Here is an 18,987-nt window from a genome sequence, read left to right on the forward strand (position 1 = left end):
ATAGAACAACACAATTTCAGCAAAAGTCATAACTTACTCTTCAACAGATGTATATGGTATTAATCGTCCATTCCAAAAACATTCAAAAATAGGCCTTTTCCCTCTTGCTGCTTTCTCAACTATGAAACAATCATCATCATCATCTTCATCTTTTAATTCTGGATCAAAGGGGCAAGTGAAACAAAACGCTCATTACTATACAATATATACAATTTTCATCACTAAGAAGTCAATTTCTCTCAGTAAAATATTAAAGTTACTTTAGAGACATGATAACACAAACCCATATGATCTCTCAAATTGCATCCTATAAAAACTAAAGGCAGCTTTACTCTCTGCCCTCAGAAGGGGAAGAGTTCCCAAGTAGATGCCACATTATCAATGGTGTCTGTCATTTAAAAGTCACTAATTATCTACTTCTACACTAAGCAATCTATGTCTTCAGCGCACCGAGATAGCTGCTAAGCCTGCGATCTTTACAACTATGTAACAAGTAAAAGTACTCACATTCCCTAAGACATTATCCCCTATAGCTGAATCCTTCTCCCTACATATACAGAAGCTTGAATCCTACACCTAAAACATAGTTTTCACAATTCTTTCAGGCCTGTATGTTCACATGAAAACTATCTGGTCAATCTATGGTATCTAGATACAGCAAATTTATTAGTTTGGACAAATCAGGCAATAACACTGGATTTAAGTTTACCTTATATAATAAATGCTTAAATTTTCAAAGATCAGATTGAGGTAAGCATAAAATATGAGCACAGTTAGAAATATATTACAAGATATGTTACTAAGCATCAAAAACAATTACCATAATTATTATTATGCTTAGCAATCCAGATAAATCAGGATCAGACATTATGACCCTGATAGAGTAACACCTCAGTTATCCTTGTAACAAGTCACCCACCTAACATAAAGCCTTCCTCTCCCCACAAAAAGCCCTCACGAGAAGTCCCTATGTAAAAGCTCTTTCTGATAAAGCGAAATCACTTTGCTTTTAGAGAAGAACCCCTATGATCATCACTCAACTTATCTGCTCCTATTTTAGGACATCATTTGAAGAACTTTATCTTGCTCTTTGCCTACAAGCAGAGAAATTCAGAAATAGCAAATTAAAAAGGAGTCAGAGACCTCACCAGAGGCAGAGCCACTGAGTAAAACACGCATTGAGTACTTACTAAACAGTGTTGGGCACTACTCTAAGGACTTGGAACAGTTTCATACTTAAGGCTCACAACACCTCTATAAGATATGAACTACTACCCTCATGTTGCAGATAAGGAAACTGAGGCAGGGAGTGGTCTGTCCAAGTCTGTACAGCAGAAAGTGGCAAAGATGAAATTCGAACTCAGGAAATCTGGTTCCAGAACCCACAACCATAAGGATGTACTAAGGACATATCGTGGATGAGAAAATTTACATTGTTAATCTATAAATTCAGTGCAATCCCAATAATTCCACTAGAACTTTTTCAAGTGAATATACAGCCAATTCCGAAGTTCATCTAGAAGAGCACAAGCTCAAGAATTAAGAACAATCTCAAAAAAGCAGCATAGTGAGAACGCCTTGCTCTAAAGATATCAACGTACAGGATAAAGCTGTAAGACATATTATTACTCATGTATAAAAATGTAAAAGAGATCATTGCCTCATAGTAAAGAATCCACAACTACGTACTTATAGGAACTTAATATATTATAAAAGCGATCGTTCAAACTACTGGGGAATGTAACATCCAATAATTGGTGCCAGGAAACTGAACACCCACATGGAAAATATCAACGCCCTACCTCACTTTATACACAAAGAAGATTACAGATGCATTAAAGATCTAAATATAAAAGGACAAAAACAAAACCCACTATAGGATATTTTTATAATCTTGAGGTATAAGAAGCCTTTCTACAACAAGACAAAATCAGAAAGTGTAAAGAAAAAACTGATAGCTATGACTACATAATGCTTAAGAGTAATTTATAAATACCAACACAGTCAAAGAAAAAAGGAAGACAATACGGGGAATATATAAAAGATTAATATGCTGTATATTGCTAAAAGTTCAGTTCAGTAAGATGTCTATGAGAAAGGAACATACATGATGTTTCTTAAAGCCAGTGCTTTATTCATCTGGAATTGAATATACACAAAAGTCAAGAATTATAAAATTACAAATATCTAATATATGAAGAAGACTTGCACAAGGAAAAAAACTAAATATTCATCTAACCTTAATAGCCCAACTAGTAACAATGATTAAAAAAACAAATCACTATCCTAAATTACAACTTCACATTTTGTAGCTAAAATAAGAGATTCAACATACTTGATGGAAAGCATGGATCATCAGGGTAAGTTTCTCTATCATATAAGAAAGGATGATATCGAATAATCCCTTCCACTACACCGTCTCCTTCAACATGAGCCTTGAACTCAAAACTATCAGCTGCTGTGTTTATATACAACGTCTGCATGTCATCTTGTATTTCCCTTAGGTTGACAATCTTAGGTGCCTTCCCTTTTTCAAACATAGAAATCTAAAATAAAAATAAAACAAAAATAATTAAATTCTACGGCGACTTCACTTTTGTTCTCAGCTTTGATCCAACAACAGAACAGGCAAAAACTATTTTTATTTGTATACGTAATCATCTACTTTCATGAAATATATGTATATATACCTGTGTGTTGTGTGTATTTATAGGTTAAATGGCTTTCAGTAGCATCTCAATAAGGAATATGCTACTAAAAACAGAAAGTAAACAAAGGAACAGCGAATCAGAGCTGAAGGACAGATAAGTCATGAGTAGATTTAACTCAAGGTTTCTTGCTAGAGGCAGTGAGTGGGACAATGATGTATGTGAAACTCTAATGTGTGGGCAAGGGCAGTGAGAACCCAACACTAAAATGTTCTCTGCTTCTGAATCATAAGTCACCACTTAGACGTCTATGAAAGAAAGAAAAGTCTTGTCCCTTTTCCTCCCTGCTTCAAGACATGAAGTTCAGCAATAACTCATATGTCTACAGAAGAGAGAGGAAAAAGAGAAACCAAATAGTATAGTAAATAAAGGTTGAAGGAAAATACATCTAAGAATGATCTGTTTATTTAGATATCAAATTACCAAAATACTTTGGTAAAAGATTAAGGAATGAGGAGCTGCCTAATTATCGACTAACTTGTTATTTGGAGTCACTTGTGACTGGAGCAGATGCCTAATAATCCAAAATATTTTAAGATGGATTTTGATCTTACTTCAATATCGATGTTGTTGAAAGGTCCAACTTCTTTTGATGTACGTATTTCATTTCCTTTTGGGCCATGAATATAGTAATGATAAATATGCCTAAAATATAGAAGAATAACTTTATACTTTAATTCACATAAAACTACAGTTCATATAATCTTCTACCGAAAAAAAATTAATAGCTACTTACTAGGTGTCAACCACTTATACTAAGTATTTTTTTAATATGGTATCTTACTTAGTGGTTAAAAACAATCCTGAAATGCAGGTATTATTACATCTCATTTTACAGATACAGAAACTAAGGCTCAAAGAGTTTACATAATTTACCTAAGGTCACAGAACTAGATCTTGAGAGAGGTGGTCTTTCCAAATCCAGAGCCCATACTTTACACTTCCAAGAAATATAGTTCACCAAATAAAATATACTAGAATTGGCTATACATCTATTTATCAGAGATATTATAGAAAGGACTCAAATATCAGGAAGTATATTGGATCAAATTATGTTCTCAACTAAGAATATCACTCTAGAACTATTCTTGCCTCAACATTCCAAAAACAAACAAAAACTACTGCATTATATGAGTCAGAATTGAATCAACAACAACAGGTTTGGTTTTCTGGTTTTTGAAAACAACTGCTTCAGAAATCTTTGCTACTTTATTTTTTAAGTAAAAGTTTAAAAAAGACTGTATTTTGGTGGGACTGAGGGCTAAAAAATACCATGTCTACTCCTCAAATAGGAATTTGAACTATTTCATCATATAAATTTTAACCAAAAAATAATTAAGTTTATTATCATACCTACTCTTTAAAATGCCATTGAGATAAAAGGAAATTTGAAAATCTTTAGATCTTTCTTCAGATATCTCAAAATAAAAGTATGACACCATAATCAGCAGTTAGTTTACTACCATGAATTAAGAAAGATTACTTCAGATAGCATAACAATCATCTATTTCAAAGAATAAAGTTATACATTACTCTTTGTTACAGCAGGACTATACTCTAATTAATTACGTGTTATCTGCGCCGGGTGCCTTCGGTTAAAACAAATTATCATTTAATTTTTTATATAGCTAATATAACATGCACTTAGGGAAGTAAAACCCAATGTCCTTAAATATCTTGGGCTACAAGGCCAATAAACAGCATTATTCAAAAATAAAAAAGATGCCCTTATAAACCAAATTTCCATGAAAGACAAATTTTAAACTACGTTACCTAAATTCATGTTTAAATAGAAAATTTCAAATTAAGTGCAATAGTTTTTTGAGTAAATATAAAATGATATTTTTTAAAAACATGCATTTTCTGAAGACATACCCATTTTGTAAGACTTCAGACTAATGCAAACTACGGAAACAATTCAGTAAATGGTCTATGCTGCACAGCCTCAGAGGAAAAACATGGCCATTTGATAACCATTCCTCTGGTTTAGCTTACTGGGATATACAGTCCCTAGAATAATATTAAGTTTTATTGGAATAACTATACAATGATTTATTTAAAGTACTTTCGTATAAAAATTAGCATAGTGTACTTTCGAAAATAGGCTTGATGTACTCCTTCAACAAGCATTTACTGAGCATCTACTATGTAGGAGGAATTCTTCTAGGCACTAGGGATACAGTCAGTGAATAAAAAAAAAATTAAAAAAGACATTCCAATAAGGGAAGGCAGACAAACAAATAAGTAAAATACATGGTATGGAAGATTATGCTATGGAAAAAAAAACACAAAAGGGGGACATGGGACTGGCAGTGCTGAATTTCCTAAATCATGGAGTTTATTTTAATTCTTATAATAGTTGTCAGAAAGCCTATGCCAGATGAATGGATAAACAAAATGTGGTATATACATACAATGGAGTATTATTCAACTATAAAGAGAAATTAAGTCCTGATACATGCTACAATATGAATGTGTGAAACAAGCCAGGCACAAAAACACAAATATTGTATGACCTCACTCCTATGAAATATCTAGAACAGGCAAACGTATACTGGTTAACAGGAGGTGGGAGGGAGGGGAAAAGGGAGTCACCGTTTAGGAAGCACTGAGTTTTTGTCTATGCCGATGAAAAATTTGGCAACGGATATTGGTAGTGGTTGCACAGCCGATTAATGTCATCGATGTCACTAAACTGTACAAGTGAAAAACATTAAATTGGCAAATATGTCATATATTTTTACAACAATAAAAAACTTTTAAAATAGACATAAAGTCTGTGCCTCTCAGCCATAAATAGAAATTCTGACACATGCTATGTCACGGATGAACCCTGAAAACATGCTGAGGGAATGAAGTCAGACAAAAAAGGAGAAATATTGTATAATCCCACTTAGACAAAAGTTTATTAGTCATTACCAGGGGTGGGTGGGAAGGGGAGATGCGGTGTTAGTATGTAACGGGTACTGAGCTTCTGTTTGGGGAGATGAAAAACTTTTGGAAACAGATAATGGTGATGGTTGCACAATACAGTGAATGCAGTTAGTGTCATTAAATTGCATACTTAAAAACGGTTAAAACGGCAATTTTTTTCTCATATACATCTTACCACCAAAAACAAAACAAAACAAAACAAAAACCTGTGCCTCAAATAATGCTCAGTGCACCATAGATGACCTATAAATAGACAGATAGAGCCGTTTTAACGCTAACATCAGAGTATTGGATGCTGCATTGAAGGAAATGGCACAGGAGCAAAAAGAACACCAAAAAGCGTTCAAATGCATCCGTAGTATTTTCTGTATTATAAGAGATAAGTAGCAACACGTCCTGAATCAAACGTAATTACTTACGTTAACTGTCGTGTCCAGAGATGGAAATAATTTTTCAAGTACTGTATGTGTTCTGGTTGTACTCCTGTGATAACCACAGCAGTAAAGCTATCTTTCTCCTTCTCTTCTAAGATAAGATGGTGTAGAAATCTTTCATCATCATTTGTAATGTGAACAGAATCAGATGGCTAAAGAGTGAATACAAACAGAAAAGATGAGATACACCCAAGTTTTACAAATAACACTTATATCAATTGTAATCTAATTCACTTGGATGATTTCAGAAACAGGCTTCAGAAAAACTTTCAGAGGAAACTGGGCCAATATAACAAACCAGCTGAGTGTGTGATAATGCTGAGAGGACAGGGAAACTTAGAGATTGTTAAATCGGCATAAAGGAGGACTATAATATCCCATAATACTATCCCATAATGATAATAATGATAAACCAATTTTAGAATCACACACACACAAAAGTAAAGACAACAAATACTGAGTTACAAACGCCTAAAATTTTGAGGACACTTACCACAGAGTATGGGATACCTAACACTTAACTTGGGCAAGACCAATGCCCAGCCTTCCACATTCAAGAAAACTAGGGGACAGCCTGGATCTAGCTGGCTTAGCCAAAATGCAGTGTGTTTAAAAGGGAGTGAAATCATCCTTGGCACCAGCCTACTTGCAGAGGATAACTAGAGATTGGGAAAGGGAGGTAGGGGCTTGAGAATAAAAACAAACAAACAAAAACACTGCCATCAACAGGTGGGGGGTTGAGGATAGGAATTACAATCTTCTCAATTTGTAGTATGAATCTATTTGTGCTAAAAATTGCATGTATACATGTTGCTATTAGATAAAAAATCTGTAATGATAAAGATACACACTAAACTATTATCTCTGGGAGATGGGTTGATTCTCTTTTTTTAAATAAGCCCATATTATCACTACTTTCCTTGCAGAAGAAAGATGTGGCAGTCGGCTTTCATTAAGATTCACCCTTAGAAAACCTATGGAGCAGTTCTACTCTGTCCTATATAGGGTCATTATGAGCCAGAATTGACTCGATGGCATTGAGTTTGGGGATTATTACTTTCCTAATAAAAAAAAAACTAAAATAAACTCTTCAAAACCATTCCAATGCATTTCTACACACTAAATTACTGATATTTTAGCTACAAGTATCATTTTATATACTTTGAGAGTTATTAGATTAGCTGAGTTTACAATGGTACAAGTTCATTATACAAATAGTTATCAAGAGTCTTCTAAATCCTAAACTAAATCCCATGCTCTTCCTGGCCAAACGCCATCTGGTAGGAGATGAAAAACAAATGATTAAAAAACAGTGTGCCCCTATAAAGATATGAACCAGGAACTACAGAAGAGAGGGTGACATTCACTCAGCAAATGACTGAAAGGACATTCCAGACAAGTGAGAACATCAAGGATTTGAGAGTATAAGGGAAACAAGGTATAAAATATAAACATGACGAAAGACGAAGCTAGGAAGACTGAATTAGAGCAGCTGAAAATGGGGCAGACAAGAGGGCAGATGAAAGAAACTATTCTAAAAGACATTCAAACATGGTTAACAACACAAATTAGTTTCTAACTACACGGCCAGGGGATGCCATTAACTGTTAAGGAGGGCTGGGAGGGAAGTAAGTATGATTTATACATAATGTTTGATTTCAGGTATACCAAATGTGAGTTATTTACAGAACACCTAGTAAAGGACATCTAGTGGAAACCGGAAATATGGGTGTGCTGAATATGATCAGTTGGTACTCAGCATTCATTCATTCCTACCACCTTTTATTGTACCCTACTGGGCTACAGAGGTTTGTTTGAAAGCCAAAAACAAAGCAGAGGCCATCTTCCTAAGGTTTTGCGATGGTTTTACGTCATCATGCAAGATCACTGAAGCATCAAAAGGTCCTTGCAATGCAGGGTATGGTCAAAAATTCTAGGTTCCAGTGTTGGGGCAACTGTGGCAGTGAGACCATCTGAACTCCCAGATCACAGATACAATAGGTTGTTCCTGAATTCCGGCTCCAGTGGTGGTCCTCCAACTTTGATTGTAGCAGATGTTGCTGCATCACTTGAAGGTGGATTCTGAGTGTCCAGGCATCACCTAGGAAGCTCAGCCTAGTGCACATTCCTTCAGCCTTTCCAATAATCATGGAAACATATAATTCCTTTTACTAAATCCTTTTCGACTTAAAGCACCTAGAATAGCTTGTTTACTTTACTGAACCCAGACTGATTCAGTATCTCCATCTTGAGAGAGAAGTCTTGACAAGAAATACAGATTGACAGTTATTTATACATATAATATATACATAAATATTGTATACATTATATACACACACACATCTCCATAGACAAGCAAGACTGTTGCTTTATAAATTAAGAACCACCAACCCACTAACAAGTCAGGGACAGAGGAAGAGTCAAAAAAAAAAAAGAAAGAAAGAAAAGTAGGATGAAAAATTTGGTATGAAAAAGGAAAGAACCAGGTGCCTTATTGGTACTCATTAAATGTTTGTTGGAAAAAACTAAGCATAAAATATAGGAAAAGTTGATACGAAAATTAAGATACAAGAGATCCTAGTTCTAAGTTTTATCATATCTATACAGTTTTAAAAATTATTTAAATTCTCAAATCCTCTTCCATCAGTTTTAATACGACAAACATTTCTGCCAATAAGCTTTATAGTGCTTTGTGATGGTAAGATAAGATGAAATTAGTTTGAAGATACTTTTATGTAAATCCACCAATATATGTAAACTGTTAAACAAACGCAACAAGTTTAAATGACAAAAAAAGTAGATCAACAAAAGTAATTTCCTGGACAGAGGCGAACGTTAAATTAGATAATAAAAATGGCTAATACACATGAAGATAAAATATAAAAAAACATTCAGCCCACTAGGAATGAAAGAAAAGGCATTATTTTCACCTACGAAACTGCTAATATCTTGCTGCTTTTTTTTTCTCTTCAGATACTGTATTTTTAAGCAAATAACGTGTACTTTCTACATTTGTATGCCAACTGTGTCCTCCCCCGATGAGGTATTTTCATAAGCACCACTATGTCAATTTTTTTTTCATGTTGCTGTGAAAAAAAATAAGTTAGCATAGTGGAGCCTATAAAAATACCTTGCAGGAGGGGGCGTGGTTGGTAAACATAGAAGGTGCCTGTTAGTTGTGCAAAATAGTTACTTTCATATACTGTTGTTGGGAATGTATTTGATTTGTAGCTCAACTTCAGAAAATCAATTTTGTAATACATACCAGGAACATTTAAATAATTCAAATTCATTACCACAGTTATTAAAACTTTAACTATCTCCTAGGTGGCACAAATGGTTTGCACTCAACTACAAACCTGAAAGTTGGTGATTTGAACCCACCCAGCGACATCACAGAAGAAAAGGGCTGGCGATCTGTTTCTGTAAATATTACAGCCTAGAAAACCCTATGAGGCAGTACTACTCTGTAATGCGTTGGGTTTCCCATGATCAGAAACGACTTGATGGCAACTAACGACATTCTAAGAAAAATCATTTGCGGCTCAGGTAAAATTTTATGCAAAGATATTCACTGCAATGTCTCTATAAACAGGGTCACTATGAGCCAGAATCAACTTGACGGCGCTGGGTTTGGTTTATTTTGGTCTTTGTAATTATAGTAAAATCCTGGAAATAGGTTAAGTGTTCAACAGAATAGTTAAGCTACAGCATATCACCCACAGGAATATTATGAAGCCACTAAAATATATGCTGTGCACCAAAAAATTCTACAATGCGGGAAATATTCAAAATGTTAACTGAAATAACGTGAGATCAAAACTTTAATAAATATATAGTCAAAATAGTTAGACGTGAAGGAAATCCACCAAAACGTTATTAGTATTTTTCTCTGGCATTTGGGACTATTTATATTTTCTTTATACTTTCCTGTAAGACCTTTTACAATTCCTTTTAGAATCAGAAAAAAATCCTCAAAAAGCTCAAAATAATATTTTAAAAAATAATTTATTTTGAGAATTACCTCAAGTTTTTAATAAAGCACCAATACTGGTATCTTAAATAGACACTAGGAAAAACTGTGTGTCATATCAACTGTCCAAAGGAATAAATTTACATTATTGAGTTAAATGTATTGTACCTTTCTGTTTCTAATATATCCACTGTATATCGCCTCTTTATTTTTCTCCTTCTTCTCAAAATCTTCTTTAGAAAGCAGAAGTTCATGAACATCTTGGGAATCTGCAGGTTTGCTTATCATCTGTTATAGTAAAAATAATACTTTAAAAATTCCTAATAGTTAAACTGATTCGTTAATTTAGACATGATCTCAAAATATTTTGATCAATTTTCATTTATAAGAAATCTTTTTACTTACTCTGGCTGACTGGCCAACAAAGAAAACAGCCTGCTTGCCGCCAACACCAAAATAGGAAATATCACTATTTAAGCTGCGTGGCACTGGTACTGGACGAACATATCCTGAATGATCACTAAAATAAAACATTACATTAATGCAGTGATTTTAAACAAGCTACTCAGGCACCAAAGGTAAGTTTTAAAGCATTTTTATTAAGCATCAGTAAAATGATCCCAAGCCAGGTAACAGCCCTATTCAAAAGTGAAAGCATCAGAGCTCAAAGTCAAACATCACTTACTGTAAGGGTTATGAAAGTACAATCCCCAAGTGAGCTGGCATCACCTGGGAACTCTTAAGAAATGTAAATTCCTGGGCCCCGCCCTACTAAATCAGAAAATCTCCCAGCAAAATGGACTAAAAAAATTGTCCTTATAAATCCCTCTGTCTCTAGAACCTTCTATTCAAAAAAGTACGCTACCTCAAAACGTGCTAAAATATTATCTAAAGAATAACAGGGAACATATCAAAAGGAATTCTTATTTCCATATATCGTTACAGACAAAGAGCTCTGGAAGAACCTCCCACTGCACCAATAACAACATTCTGGAGAAGAGGCATCACAGGTCTCTCAAAATATAGACAGGGTCTCCAAGGACAGCATTTCCCACAATCAGAAAGAAACCAAAAATATTCCATGCCAATAATAACCAGAAGAGAGCTGGGTGGCAATCTTAATATCAGACAAAATAGACTTTAAGATAAAATTCGTCGGAAGAGATAAAGATGGATATAATATAGTGAATGAATGGGTCAATTAATTAAGAAGATTTAACAATCAAATACATACACAGCCAACATCGAGGCACCTACATACATAAAGCGAACAGAACTGAAGGGAGAACAAGATAGTACTATACAATAATAGCTGGAGACTTCAATACATCACTTTCAATACTGGACAGAAGATCTAGAGAAAAGATCAACAAGGAAACAGAGGAACTGAATGATACTACAAACCAACTAGACTTAAGAGACATATACAGAACATTCCACCCCAAAACAGCACAATATACATTCTACTCCAGTGCACGTGATCATTCTCCAGGACAGATGACATTTTAGCACACAAAGCAAGTCTTCATAAACTTAAAAAAGATTGAAATCATACAAAGTATCTTCTCTCTGGACACAGGAGTGTGAAGCTAGAAATCAGTTAACAGAAAAAAACCTGGAAAATACACAAACATACTGAAATTAAACAACACACTAGTAAATCACCCAAAGGGTCAAGGATGAAATCAAAAGAGAAAAGATGAAAATAATCAAAATGAAAAAGGGGACATTACAACTTACCAACAATAGAAGAGAATTATGACAGAATATTATGAACAACTGTTCATAACCTAGATGAAAAGGACAAATTCACAGAAGCATACAACCTACTCATATTGACTCAAATGGAAATAGAAAGTCTCAACAGACCCATAACAAGTGAAGACATCAAATTCGTGATCAAAAACCTCCCAACAAAAAAGTCATGGACCAGATGTCTTCACTGGGGAATTCTATCAAGCATTTAGAGAAGAATTGACACCAATTCTGTTTAAACTCTTCCAAGAGACAGAGAAGGAAGGAATACTCCATAATTCATCCCAAGAAGCAAACGTAACCCTGATACACAAACCAGACAAAGACACCGCAAGAAAAAAAAAACTATAAGCCAGTATCTCTTATGAATATACACGTAAAAATTCTCAACAAAACGCTAGCAAACAGAATCCAACAGCATATTAAGAGTCATACACCATGACCAAGTGGGATTTATCCCAGGAATGCAGGGATGGATCAACATTAGAAAATCAATCAAGGTAATACACCACATCAATAGAACAAAGCAAAAGAACCACATGATCATTTCAGGGGATGCAGAAAAAACTTTTGATGAAATCCAATACCCTTTCTTGATGAAAACCCTAAAGAAGATTGGAATAGAAGGTAAATACCTCAATATGATTCAGAGTATATATGAAAAGCCAACAGTCAACATTCTACTTGGAGAAAGACTGAGAGTTTTCCCCTTGAAATTGGGAACAAGAGTGCCTGTTCCCACTACTGTTCAATATTGTATTAAAGTCCTAGCCAGAGCAATAAGACAAGAAAAAGAAATAAAACATATCCAGATTGGAAAAGGAGGAGTAAAATTATCTCTATTCATGGATGAAATGAACCTATATATAGAAAATCCAAAGGAGTCCACAAGAAAACTTTTAGAACTAATAGAAGAATTTAGCAAAGTGATAGGATCCAAGGTCAACAAAAATCAGTTGGTTTTCTATACATCAGCAATGAGAAATCTGAAAGGGAATTAGGGAAACAATCCATTTACAATAGCATCTAAGAGAATAAAATACCTATGAATAAATCTAACCAGGGATATGAAGGACTTATACAGTGAAAACTATAAACTAAAACCAAACCAAACCCACTGCCGTCGAGTCAATTCCAACTCATAGCAACTTATAGGACAGAGTAGAACTGCCCCATAAAACAGACTCAAGAAGACTTAAATAAACGGAAAAGTGTTCCATGTTCATGGATTAGAAGACTTCATATTGTTAAGATGTCAATGCTACCCAAAGTGATCTACAGATTTAACACAATTCCAATAAAAATTCCAACAGCCTTCTCTACAGAAATAGAAAAATCAATCCTCAACTTTATACGGAATGGCAAGAAGCCCCGAATGGCTTAAACAATGTGGAAAGAGAAGAACAAAGTAGGACGACTCCCACTTCCTGATTTTAAAACACGCTACACAGCTGCAGTAATCAAAACAGCTTGGTACTAGCAAAACAACAGACACATAGACCAATGGAACAGAACTGAGAGTCCAGAAATAAACCCACACATCTATGATCAACTGATTTTTGACAAGGATGTTAAATCCATTTGATGAAGAAAGAAGAGTCTCTTCAATAAATGGTGTTGGAAAAATTGGATTTCCGTATGCAGAAAAATGAAACAGGATCCATGTCTCACAACAATAAATTCCAAATGGATGGAGGACCTAAGTGTGCAAACTAAAATCATAAAATTCTTAGAAGAATAAGTAGTGGCAATACTGTCAGGACTAGTTTCAACAATGGATTATCTAATATGATAACAAAAGCACAACAAAAGACAAAATAATGGGATCTCATTAAAATTAAGAACTTTCGTTATCAAAAGACTTTACCAAAAAAGTGAAAAAACAAGCTAGTGACTGGGAGAATATCTTTGGAAACTATATATCTGATAAGAATCTAATAAAACATATATAAAACTTTGACAACAACAAAAGGACAATGGAATCATATGGACAAAAGACTTGAATAGACATTTCACTAAAGAGGGCATTCAATAGGCCACCAATCACATGAAAAGATGCTCTGCATCATTAGCCATCAGAGAGATGTAAATAAAAAACACAATAAGATACCATTTCATTCCCGCTAGGATGGCTAAGACAAAAAAAAAAAAAAAACAGAAATAAATGTTGGAGAGGATATGGGGAAATTGGAATCCTAGTGAGAATGCAAAATGGTACAGCTACTGTAGAAAATGGTGTGGAAGTTCCTCAAAAAATTAAAAATAAAACTATCATATAACCCAGCACTACTACTCCTAGGTTTATACTCAAAAGACTTGAAAGCAGAGACTCAGAAAGAAACCTGTACACCAATGTTCACTGCAGCACTATTCACAACAGCCAAAAAGGTGGAAACGATCTAAATGCCTATCAACAGATAAATGGATAAGCAAAATGTGGTACATACAATACAATACTACTCAGCCAGTAGGACAAATGAAGTCTTGATACATGCTACAGTGAGGATGGAGGTTAAAGACAGTATGTTTAGCGAAGTAAGCCCATCAGAAAAGGACAAACATTGTATGACTTCACTTATATAAAAAGACAAGGGAAGGCAAACGTATAGAGACCAAAGTTTATCAGAGATTACCAGGAGTGGGCGGGAGGAGGGAAAGGGGGGTTAACGGTGATGGAAAAATTGCACTGATTAAGAGCAGGGTTGCACAGTCAATTACTGTAATTACTGTCAATAAATTGTACACCTGCAAAAAGCTGAACTGGCAAAAATTGTGTGATAGATATATTTACAAAAAAAAAAAAAGAATAGCTGCTGAAACTGCTTATCTACAACCAACTACCTCATCAGATTTTTGGTTCCTTGGTTTGGGGGATTAGAGTCCTCATTTCACAGGAACTTAATTGGCCTAATGATGTGTTTTGTACTTCTGTTCTACCTCCTAGTTTGTTGCATAGTGCCTGAGGCCTAAAAAGCTTCCAAGTGGCAATCCAAAACACAACAATTCACCCGAAGAAGAAACAGTCAGGAATAGGAGAAAGATATGGAACGTGGGGCTAATTACCTCCATGAATAACTGCCTCTTTGCCAGGAGACCAGAAGAACTGGATGGTGCCCAGCTATCATTACTGAACATTTTGAACAAAATTCTATAGAAGAATTCTGATCAAAAGGTGGAAAATGCAGAACGAGATTTAAAGTTCTCATGGAATCCAGACTTCCTGGAGCCATGGAGGGCGGATGAACCTCTGAAGCTATTGCCCTGAGAAAACCTTTAGACCTTATACTAAAAATACCCCCTAACATCTTCTCAAAATCAAACAGTAATTTAGTTTATATAGTAAAAAAAGGTTTGGCCTTGAGCATTATGCTCTTTTAAGAACCATCCATCTATAAGGGATCAGATCGACAACAGTGATTCAAAGGATTAGATGGGAAACTTAGGGGGCACTGAGTTTATGGTTTATGGGGGAGGAACAACTCAGAAAAGTAGGGTGAGAATGGTTAAACAACTTGAATATTTGTAATCAATGTTACTAAATGGCACATGTAGAAAATATTAAAAAAAAGAAAGAAATAGAATTGTGGCTAATGCTTGAACCATTATTAAACTCAATGGAAAGGTTAAAGAGCAACTGTGACATGTTCTTGTTCTTACTGTTGTTAAGTGTCTGCAAGTTGGTTCCAACTCATAACGAACCTATGTACAACAGAACGAAAGACTGCATGGTCCTGTGCCATCCTCACAGTCATTGCTATGTTTGAGCCCCCTATCGTAGCCACTGAGTCAATCTATCTCGTTGAGGGTCTTCTCCTTTATCGCTGACCCTATACCGTACCAAGTATGATGAAGTCTCACCATCCTCATTTCCAAGGAGCATTCATGCTATACTTCTCACAAGACAGATTTGTTCATTCTGCTGGAGTCCATGGTATATTCAATATTCTTCACCAGCACCATAATTTAAAGGCATCAATTGTTTGGTACTCCTTATTCACTGTCCAGCTTTACCATGCATATGGGAAAAAAACAAACAAAAAAAACAAATCCGTTGCTGTCAAGTCAATTCCAACTCATAATGACGCCATAGGACTGAGCAGAACTGTCCCATAGGGTTTCCAAGGAGTGGCTAGTGGATTTGAAATGCAGGTCTTTTGATCAGCAGCAAAACACGTAACCACTGCACCACCAGGGCCTCATGCATATGTGGTGACTGAAAATATCATGGCTTAGGTCAGGCACACATTAGTCTTCAAAGTGACATCTTTGCTTTTCAACATTTTAAAGCAGTCTTTTGCAGCAGACTTGCCCATTGCAATACGTCCTTTGGTTTCTTGACTGCTGCTTCCATGGGTGTTGATTGTGGATCCAAGTATAATGAAATCCTTGACAACTTCAATATGTCCTCCATTTATCACGATGTTCCTTACTGGTCCAGTTGTGAGGATTTTTTCTTTCTTTATGTTAAGATGTGATCCATACTGAAGGCTGGTTCTTCATCAGTAGGCGCTTCAAGTCTTCTTTGCTTTCAGCAAGCAAGTTGTGTCATCTTGTATCACAGGTTGTTAATGGGTCTTCCTCCAATCCTGATGCTGTCTTCTCCTTCATATAGTCCAGAATCTCAGATTATTTGCTCAGCATACAGATTGAGTAAGTATGGTGAAAGGCTATAATCCTGACACATACCTTTATTGATTTTAAACCATGCAGTATTCCCTTGTTCTGTTTGATCAACTGCCTCTTGGTCTATATACAAGTTCCCCAGGAGAACAATTAAGTGTTCTGGGATTCCCGTTTTTCACAACGCTATCTATAATTTGTTATGATCCACACAGGTGAATGCCTTTACACAGTCAATTTAACACAGATAAACAACTTTCTGGTATTCTCTGCTTTCAGCCAAGATCCTTCTGACTTCAGAAATGATATGCCTCGTTCCACGTCTTTTTCTGTATTCGCCTTGAACTTCTGGCAGTTCCCTGTAGATGTACTGCTACAACAGTTTTTTAATTATCTTCAGCAAAATTTTACTTGCATGTGATATTAATGGTATTGTTCAGTAATTTCTGCATTCTGTTGGATCACTTTTCTTTGGAATGGGCACAAATATGGCCAGGTCTTCCAGATTTCTTGGCATAGACAACTAAGCACCTCCAGTGCTGCCTCTGTTTGGTGAAACGTTCCAATTGGTATTCCATCTATTTCCTAGCCTTGTTTTTCGCCACTCCCTTCAGTGTAGCTTCGACTCTTCCTTCAAGGTTCTTGATCATATGCTATCTCCTGAAATGGTTCAAGGTTAACCTATTATTCTTATAACAGTGACTGTGTATTCTTCCCGTCTTCTTTTGATGTTTCCTACATCTTTCATCATTTCCCCCTACAATCCTTCAAAATTGCAACTTGAGTCATAAATTTTTACTTCTGTTCGTTCAGTTTGAGAAATGTCAAGCATGTTCTTCCCTTTTGTTCTCTAACTCCAAGTCTTTACACATTTCATTACAATACTTTTTTTTGTCTTCTCAAGCAGCCCTTTGAAATCTTCTGTTCAGCTCTTTTACTTCATCATTTCTTCCTTTCACTTTAGCTACTCTACATTCAAGACCAAGTTCCAGAGTCTCTTCTGACATCCATTTTGGCCTTTTCTTTCTGTCCCGTCTTTTAATGACCTTTTGCTTTCTTATGATATTCTTGACGTCATCTCACAACTCCTCTGGTCTTTGATCATTAGTGTTCAATGCGTCAAATCTATTCTTGAGATGGTCTCTAAATTCACGTGGGAATACTTAAGTTTTTTTTTTTTTTTTTGTTCTCATGGACTTATTTTACTTTTCTTCAGCTTCAATTTCAACTTGCAGAGGAGCAAGTGATGGTCTGTTCCCTGGCATTGTTCTGACTGATGATATTGAGCTTTTCCATCACCTCTTTCCACAAATATAGTCAATTTGGTTCCTGTGTATTCCATCCAGTGAGGTCCGTGTGTACAGTCGCTGTTTATGTTGTTGAAAAAAGGTACCTATGACGAATAAGTCCTTGGTCTTCCAAAATTCTATCATGCAACCTCCGGCGTCATTTCTGTCACTAAAGTCATATTTTCCTACTATGGACCCTTTTTCTTTTTTCCAGCTTTCACACTCAAATCACCAATAGTGACAGAATTAGATAACTATAAGATATATTCAAAGAACTTAACCATAAGAAACAAAAGGAGATGGAAAATACCAAAGTGGAGTTAAAAGATATGAAACAGTGAAATAAATCTTACACAAGTTTAAATGTAGTTCTAGAAAGAGAGGAGGGAATAGATAACGGTTGTAAATATTCTCGAGCCAATAAAAAATATGGCTCCACAGATCCATGAAGACCAAAAGGGCCCACAGAGAATTAAAAAAAAAAAACAAATCCACATTGTAGTCAACATCTAAAATGAACAGAAGAACTAGTAAACAGGCTAATAGATAAAACAGGATAGGAGACTTTTACACCAACAGTAAAAGACAGTGGAGTATTAGCTCCAAAGTACCCAGGGAAAATCTGTCAGCCTAGAATTGTGAAATAGGGATAAATAAGAATTTATAGGTAAAAATTAAGGAAATCTACCACAAAGAGACCTGCTCTAAAGAAATGTTCTTACAAGCACAATTTGACATACAGGAGGATACCATAATAAAGTACTCTCAAAGGTAATTTTAAAATGTAGTATGTATATGATTTTTTTCTTAAGTGGCCTGGTTGGGAAAAACTGATGTGTATAAATTGTGGGATTTCTAAAGTCAGAATTTAAATATTAGACAACAAAAGTATTAATTCAAGAAGGGAGTGATGACAACTAATGTGTTCCAAAGTCCTTAATTTCGGGACAGTGAAGTACTTTTAAACTTGACAGCTAGGGTCAAATAGTCACTTCAAAATTTCAAAGACAACCAGAAAATCCATAAATTCCATAACAATTAAAGAGAAAAACAAAACAAACAGAAAACAGAGCAACTGCAAAAAAACTGCAAGGAATTTTTTACAAAGGCAAAAATATAACGACAGAAATACAAAAAAGAATGGGATGAATAAAAATATTTTAATTGGTAGAAAAAGTACCAATCCTATATATCAATACTCAAATGTAAATGGACAAAACTGACCAGGTTACACTGTAACACTAGACCTAAAAAACAGCAGTGCACACCAAAAA

At 35.2% G+C, this 18,987-nt stretch overlaps 1 protein-coding gene across 3 annotated transcripts in view; it reads right to left on the bottom strand.

Annotated features, from left to right (window-relative positions):
- SMCHD1 (structural maintenance of chromosomes flexible hinge domain containing 1) overlaps positions 1-18,987 on the bottom strand; it is a 190,011-nt gene that overhangs the window by 112,510 nt on the left and 58,514 nt on the right. For all 3 annotated transcript variants that reach the window (XM_064294699.1, XM_064294697.1, XM_064294698.1), the window contains 6 exons: positions 10,455-10,569; positions 10,218-10,337; positions 6,062-6,228; positions 3,263-3,353; positions 2,336-2,546; positions 38-158 (listed from right to left, as the gene is read on the bottom strand). In XM_064294699.1, the coding sequence (XP_064150769.1) occupies positions 38-158; positions 2,336-2,546; positions 3,263-3,353; positions 6,062-6,228; positions 10,218-10,337; positions 10,455-10,569 (825 nt within the window). The remainder of the gene's footprint in view (positions 1-37; positions 159-2,335; positions 2,547-3,262; positions 3,354-6,061; positions 6,229-10,217; positions 10,338-10,454; positions 10,570-18,987) is intronic.

The sequence above is a fragment of the Loxodonta africana genome, chromosome 11, assembly GCF_030014295.1.
Source record: "Loxodonta africana isolate mLoxAfr1 chromosome 11, mLoxAfr1.hap2, whole genome shotgun sequence".
NCBI lineage: Eukaryota > Metazoa > Chordata > Mammalia > Proboscidea > Elephantidae > Loxodonta > Loxodonta africana.